Genomic DNA, 8237 nt, shown 5'->3' on the forward strand with positions numbered 1-8237 from the left:
AAAAAGCGAAGTAGGAATGTTGGAATTTGCGACAATGGAGCACCGCGTTACCTCATCTACCCAATAGTCTTGAAATCCTTGACTGATACATTAGCCCAGTGGTTCTCAAGCAAGGGCAATTTCATCCCCCAGGGGACATTTGGCAATGTCTGCAGACATTGTGGTTGTCACAACTGGGGGTGCTACTGGTATCTAGTGGGTAACGGCCAGAGATGCTGCTATATACCCTAAGATGCACAAGACAGCCCCCTCCCCAGCCCCCCACCAAAAGAATTCTCTGCCAAAGTGTCAAGAATGATAAGGTTGACAAACTCTGCCTTGGCCCATCGTCAGCTCCAATTCCAGACTCCCAGTGACTGCGCTTCAATCCATCCCACTGTTCTCTGACCTTTATACGTGTTAGCCTGCATATATGTCAAGTTGACAGTCACACCCCATAAAAGAAATTAAAATTTGGCTAAGAAAGTTCATCCAGAGTAGAGAATTCTTTCCTTTATTCCTTCTTTTAGCAAGTACTCAGTGAGGACCTGCTGTGTGTCTGTGATGCCAGAGCTTGCTTCAAAAGCAGATTGTTAGAGATGGAGAACAGATTAGGGTTGTGAAGGGCTCGGGATGGTGGAGGGCTAGGGCATGGGTCTGCCTGTGGAGTCATGGTACCAGGGAGATCTTAGTGGTGGTAGACTAGCCCCATGTGAGGATTGCAATGGTGGTTACAGGAACCTGCACATGGGGTGAAGTGACACAGAACTATACACACATGGTACCACTGTCGGTTACCTGGTCTGGATATTGTACTAGAGATATTTAAGATACAACCATTGGGGGACATTTGGGAAAGGACACACAAGACCTCTCTGCACTATGTTTGCATCCTTCTGTGAATTTATACTTATTTCAGAATAAAAAGTAAAAAAAAAAAGCAAATCTTAAAAGTAAAAAAAGAACAAGATTGGCCAAACAATTAGCCAAAGATGTAATTTTAACGAGGATAGACGGGAATGGTCCATATGCACAGAACTCTGTTCAGATTTGTGAATGGAAAGAACTGAAAAGACAGCACACACTTGCAGTATGGTGTTGAAAACTGAGAAAACAAACTCGTTTTTTATTAAAATTGACCTATTTCAGATGCAGTGCCAATAAGAAATAAATATGCTCTCTTGCAGAATCAAAATATTTCAGTTTCAGTGGAAGACCTATATTGTCAAACTGTAACAATGTCATGTCACATCTAACGCTGTTTGATTGCCTGTTTTGTTACAGGGACAAGCGGATCTTCTGAAATACGCTAAGAACGAGACTTTGGAGAACTTGAAACAAATCCATTATGCTGCTGTTTCGTGCGGGCTGAATAAACCAGGCACAGAAAATGCTGACGGTCAGAAGCCGCGCCGGAGCCTGGAAGTCATCCCTGAAAAAGCAAACGACGAAACTGGAGAATGAGGGAACTTTCTAGAAATCATTATGGAGTTTATAACTCTAGGACCAACTGTAGTCAAATGGGACATTTGCTTTGCACTCACTAATGAAAATAATATTTGGGATTTTAAAGCACAACTGGAATAGCTAATTACAGCCTATTAAAACTGTGAATGTATGTAGCAATCCTGCGTGTGAAGGCAAATAAACTCTTTAACAAGAAATTATATTCCTGGCCAAAATATGCTATATTTGTATACAAAGACATCATAACTCAGTTCCAGCGTGAACAACAGACTGTTCACTCTAGTTCCAGTGAGAAACAAACGTTTTCCTGACTGAAAACTATTTCTTAAGATGGAAATGGATTGTATTGTCAAATTAGTATTTATTGGAGAAAAACCTAATCTACACATTTTACTTAATGTGTGATTGCCAGAGCCTCTGGGTGATAGATGATTTTGGTGGCATGCCTGCTGAGCCATAATTACTAAGGAGAATGTAAGTGGACAGACTCCCTGAATCCCCAGGGACCCTGGAGAGCCATCGCGTACAAGGAGGACGTGCAATTGGACTGAGGCGCCTGGCTGAAGACACACGCTGGGTATATGCACGATGTAAAAGCAGCCAGTCTGGAAGCAACACAATGTAAATAGTTTTTCATTGTATGAAGTAGTGTTCACATTAAAAAGATGTTTTATGATATTTCTCCAATAGCAGTACATGCATTTAATGAAAGTTCAACTTCTAAAATTTCTGCTTCGAGATATTTTACCCTTAAGAGTAGCCAATTGTTGAACAAAGTTTGTCAAAAATAAGTTGCTTGTCTGGCTTGACAATTTTGCTTTTAGTGAGGTGTCCACAACCTTACATAATGGCAGCTGATTGTAAAGCGAACTGAGACACCTCTTTCCACATCTCAGCTCACAGTGTGGTGAAGTGTGCCTTGAAATAAGACAAATGGTAAGTCAAAGGCAGTTGGAGGGGCCGGAGCAGATGATGTAGCTTTCCTATGGCCAGCTGCATTTCCAAGCTTTTATTTTCCAAATCAGCATAACCTTGTGCTATTTTTGAAAAGGTACCAGACACTGCAGCCTAATTACTGCTTCTCCCAAACCAAAATTGCTTTCAAATCTTGGAAGAGTAAAAGCTGCCTAAATCTTCAACAACCCCTCTTTGATTTGTCCGTGTTCTTCTCTGTGATCCAGGTATGTAAGCCAGATGAGTGTGTGTCGTCTTCAGCTTAGCCAGCCCTGGTGGTCTAGTGGTTAGGATTTCGCGCTCTCACTGCCATGGTTGGGGTTCGTTTCTGGTCAGGGAACCACACCACCCGTCTGTCGATTGTCACACTGTGGCGGCTGTGTGTTGCTGTGATGCTGAGAGCTATGCCACCGGGATATCAAATACCAGCAGGGTCACCCATGGTGGACAGCTTTCAGCAGAACTTCCAGCCTAAGACAGACGAGGAAGAAGAACCTGGCCACCCACTTCCGCAAAAGTTGGCCATAAAAACCCTGTGAACAGCAGCAGAGCGCTGTCTGATATGGCACCAGATGATAAGAGGATGGTGCAAAAAGACCGGGCAGGGTTCTGCTGTGCTGTACACCGGGTGCTAGGGGTCAGAATCGACTTGACAGCATTTAATCTTCAATTTGGTATCTTATTAATTATTTCCTTACAGTCAAGGAGATGCTCAGGTTGATATATTTATTTCCCCCCAGACTCCTAAATATCCTCCTAAAAAACAATTCCTGTGCTCATTTCTTGTCGTTTGCATTCTAATAGTATGCTTATATTAAGGTTTGCGTCTCCACTGGCTATGCGCTAGATCTAATTCCAGTTAGAAAATTAAACCTATCTGTTAACTTGAGCGTAGTGCGGTTCCCTGCACGCTCCAGGGAACAACCAGCCGGTAGCCTAGGCTCTTAGCTCTGAAATGAACTCTACGTGGAAAAAACAGAAGAATAGAAAATAACAAAGAATTAAAAGTAGATTTGTAAAATGAGAAATAAAGTAATGTGTAATTTAGATTATTGTTAGCAATCTTTGAACTTAGCTGGTAAGTAAATAGCAATATTTAGTTTAAAGTGAAAATCCAGAAATCATAAAAAATGACTTTTAAAATATAATGAAATTGAAAAAAATTGCTACATTTATAGTAGTGGCAGGCATTATCTAATATGTGACTTGAATGACTCTGAGAGCAAGGCACATGTAATTTGTTGTAGTTCATACAGGCTTGGAATCAGTGACTTTAGAACTGAAGGAGTCTATGAGATCATTCCATCTGACATCTTTTCTAGATGCAGAAGTTGCAGACAAGAACAATAAAGTGCGTTGTCTCATGTCGCAGAGTCTGTTGGGGTAGTGTTGGCACTGCCCCAGGCCAGAGTTTGCTCCACCTTTCCTTGCTAAAAGATCAGCCTTCAGTGAGTGCCCCTTCCTTCCTTTAAGATGATGACCCAAATCAGCAGAGCACACCTTCATGGCTAAGTGAGCTACTCTCTTCTCTTTTCCGCATTTAAAAGGAAATGGAAAACATTTATCAAACAGGCTAGGGTCAAGGTTATGATTTACGACCTTTGTAAACATTGTTCTCTTGCAAAGGACTAACTGGCCCATTCTGGACCGAATCTGTGGAGGCCTTATTATAACTCCTGCTGACCACAGGGAAGTGAGATAGCTGTTCTTGGGTTCATAAGGTGTGGTGACAGTGGGATACCATGCTGGCTTCCTGCCATCATCTACATTCCTTAAATGGGGGGAGCGCCCAATTAAGTTACTTATTGTACAGACACATAATGCCCTGCTAATTTGATTAATGTGTACATTAGTCTCACTGTGCACACAGAGGGTGCATCACTTCTAATTAGGGGACATGTCTGATCAGAAGAGTATGAAAACAGCTGGCAAAGCTCTGCAGAGGACAATGAAGAGTTGGACAAAAGTGCACAGAGACTGTGGCAAAGAGCTGGTCAGATCGGTGGGAAATGAAAAGTCGCACTTGTAAATCGAGCCCAGTGTCAGCTTTCCAGCACGCTTGTTGATGTCCTGTCCACAGTAAACCCCGGGGCATCTCGGACACACTAAAAGATGTTCTGCCTCCTCTTCACATCTACTTGTTAAATCGACCCTCTCAGCTACTGAAGCTGTTGCAGGTGTTGGTCTGTTTTCTGCTTTTAGCAGCTACAGCTTCCGAGGAGTGGGAAAGAAGGCCTCTAAACCCCAAATGCTCACCTCCCCCATCTTGGGCAGGTGTCACCCTGGAGCCAGGGCCAGGGGTCCCTCTCAGGCTGGGTGTCCTGCATCCTCATGGAGCTGGGGCTGTCGAGCACTGGATGGGGCAAGCCCTCCAGCTTGCAGTTTTCCCCATGTGACCTCATGTAGTATATTGAATCCTTTGAGTTTGTTGAATCTTTAATCAAGGGTTAAAAATATCATAAATGCAAATTTTAATGCAGTCGCAGCAGAGCTCCACTTCACCCAGCGAGTGAGCATGCCCAGGCTGGACATACTATCTACCATTTTCAGTGGGTGCTCATGTCTGAGCTAATGTTTGATAGGAGCAGACCTAACATTTGCCATGAATTGGAAGAATTTTCTGTTTGTTACACTAGACAGTGGAACTCTTTATCGGGGCTGTGTGCCGAGGACTGTGTTCAGGGTGCTTTGCATATGTCATTTCATCCTCTCAACAACCGGCAAGGTATTTATTTAATATCACAGGTGAAGAAATGATGACTTTAGCCAAGGTCGCAGAGTGCTCAAGTCAGGATTTGAGCCCAGATCTGTCTGCTATATTCCCAAGCACTATGTCTCTATACTCTTATGAATTCCAAATACATATTTCACCTCTGAACTACCAGGCCTAAAGAATAATGAGGTAGTTGGCATTTTATTCTTCTCTCACGCTGAGCGTGAGCTCCCAGAAGCCGCTGAGGTTTACTCGCTCTGATTTTATTGAGCACATTTTAGGCTCCAGGGATGTACCACGAACAAAAACAGACCTGGTCCTACCCTCCATGGAGCTCACACTTTAGCTTTAAAGGGGGAGACGTTAATCCACATAATTACAGAGATACAGGTACAGTCACAAACCGTGGGAAGTGCTACCCGGGTTCACATCCTGGCTGAGTGTTGAGGAGAAGTGTTCTTAACCTTCCTTGCCTCTAAGGATAAGAAAAATGCTTCTTTCGGGGGCCGGCCCAGTGGCGTAGCGGTTAAGTTCGCGGGCTCCACTTCGGCGGCCTGGGGTTCGCCGGGTGGGATCCTGGGCGCGGACCTACGCACCACTTGTCAAGCCATGCTGAGGCTGCTTCTCACATAGAAGAGCTACAACTCTACAACTATGATATACAACTACGTACTGGGGCTTTGGGGAGAAAAAAGAAAAAGAGGAAGATTGGCAACAGATGTTAGCGCAGGGCCAATCTTCCTCAAAAAAAAAAGAGAACGGAAAAAAAAAAAAACATGCTTCTTTCCCTCACAGGATTCTTGTGAGGACTGAATAAGATGGTGTTTGTAAGGCACTAGGACCAGTGCCTGGCTTGCAGGGGACTTATTGTATTATTACCATTAGTTCTTCCGGAAAGGTGGGGCCATGAGAGTGTAATGGGGCCCTCACCCTCCTGGGAAGATGGTCTGTCTACTGCTCCGAAACACAACCCCCAGAACTTAGAACAGTAATTTGTTATCTCTCGTGGTTCTGTGGGTTGGCAGGGCTCACTTCAGTGGTTCTTGCTTGGGTCTGTTGCGCAGTTGCCGGCAGATGTCAGCTGAGGCTGCGGTCATCTGGCTGGCCTGGGCATGCGAGATGGCTCACTCACATGGCTGTTGGCAGGGGGATCAGTTGGGCTGTTAACCAGGGGTCTGCACATGGTCTCTCCATGTGGCTTGGACTTCTTATAGCAGGTCACTGGGTTCTAAGAGGGATCATCCCAAGAGTGCATGTTCCAGAAGACCCATATAACCAGCCTTTATAATATTATAATTGCATGAGAATTAATTTGTTACAGAAATAGTGTGACTAAACCTGCCTAGAAGGAGACATTTGTGATCCCATGAGACCAAACTGGTGTCAATCAAAGGTGAATATAACTAACATCCATTTCCAGCCAAGATAGAGTAATGGGGAACAGATTTGCCTTCCTGCATAAAACAACCCAAAGCCATAAAATATATATGAAACAATGGTTTTCAAGACACAGGACATAAGGCATAGGGAAGGGGAACAAATGAGGTGAGTCCTGTGATTGCCCAGCTGATAACCTTGAGAGAGTTTCCAGGCCATCGTGCAGGGAGGGCAGAGTCAAAGATGGAGCTAACAGACCTGGAAGATCAAGGTGGCTAGAGTTTGCAGGACAGGGTGCCGGAGGGGAAAGAGATCTGCAGAGGGTCACCCTCCAGTGTTCCGCAGAGTACCCATCAGCTCATGTGGGGAAACTGCCTGGGGCAGGGGAAAGAGCCACTCAGAATCATTAGAACAGCGTTTCTCAACCTTTTTAAGATTATCAACCCCTTAAGGAGTCATTTTAGACATTATTTTCATAATCACTCTCCCTTATGGAATTTTAATACCACAGGACTAGTGTAAATCTGTATAGTTATTTATGTATTGTATGTATGTATAGATATGTATATATAAACTTATGGATACCTCTGCTTTATATAAAAAGAGACAAATACAAAAATTATTCTCCAAAAAGTAAGTTTTGCCCTTTTGGGGGCAACATCACCCCCATTGAGAATGCACGGATTAGAGAGAAGAGCGTGTGGTGTTCACAGGGCTGGGAATATTGTTGCTCACCACCAGCCAGAGTGGAAATCCACTTAATTCACAGGACATTGGTCAGAGTTCTCAGAAGGATCTTGCCTCAGTGTGGGGAGGGATTAGCTCCAGGCTATACACTCACTGCTCTGGTCCCACCTAAAAGTATTAAAAGCAAGACCTGAAAAGATCAAATTTTTCCGGTAACTGTACTGCATCCCTCAACAAAGCTCAAGAATATTTTTAAAATATAAAAAGATCCAGGACCCAAAAAATGTAAAATTTACAATGTCTGGTATCTAAAAAAGGAATTACCTGGCATGCAAAGAAGCAGAAACATATGACCAATAATGAGGAGAAAAATCCATGAGTCAAAAGCAACCTGGAAATGACACAGATGTTAGAATTAGTAGACAAGGGTATTACAACACTTACTATAACTCTACTCAAAAAGTTAAGTAGTTACTTGCGTGATATAGAGAAGGCCCAAATTGGATTTCTAGAGTGAAATGAAAGATACAATGTGTGAGATGAAAAATACAATGAATGTTATTAATGGCAGATTAGACTTTGCAGAAGAAAAAATTAGTGCACTTGAAGATATAACAATAATAGAAACTCTCCAAAGTAAAACACAGATAGAAAAGAGAATTTTAAAAAATGAACAGAGCATTAGTGAGCTGTGTGACAACTTCAAATGGTCTAATATATGTGTAATTGGAATACCCAAAGGAGAGGAGAGAGTGGGAGGGACAGAAAAAATATTTGAAAAAATAATAGTCAAACATTTTCCACAATTGATGAGCACTGTAAACCCACAGATCCAGGAATCTCAACAAACCCCAAGCACAAGACACATGAAGGAAACTACACCATGGCACATCATAATCAAATTGCTCAACACCCACAGTGATAAAGAGAAAACTCTTAAAAACGGATAGAGAAAAAAAGACACATTTTATACAGAACAAAAATAAGGATGACAGCAGATTTTGCTGATGACAGCAATGCAAGTGAGAAGTCACTGGAGCAGCATCTTTCAAGTACTGAC

General features: G+C 42.9%; 1 protein-coding gene across 3 annotated transcripts in view; it reads left to right on the plus strand.

The window, feature by feature from the left end:
• The window catches only part of PLCL2 (phospholipase C like 2), a 257610-nt gene extending 255022 nt beyond the window's left edge, over positions 1-2588 (plus strand). For all 3 annotated transcript variants that reach the window (XM_058553648.1, XM_058553666.1, XM_058553657.1), the window contains one exon: positions 1264-2588. In XM_058553648.1, the coding sequence (XP_058409631.1) occupies positions 1264-1443 (180 nt within the window). In that variant the 3' untranslated portion in view covers positions 1444-2588. The remainder of the gene's footprint in view (positions 1-1263) is intronic.
• The last annotated feature ends 5649 nt before the right edge of the window (positions 2589-8237 follow it).

The sequence above is a fragment of the Diceros bicornis genome, chromosome 2 (genome assembly GCF_020826845.1).
Source record: "Diceros bicornis minor isolate mBicDic1 chromosome 2, mDicBic1.mat.cur, whole genome shotgun sequence".
Lineage (NCBI taxonomy): Eukaryota > Metazoa > Chordata > Mammalia > Perissodactyla > Rhinocerotidae > Diceros > Diceros bicornis.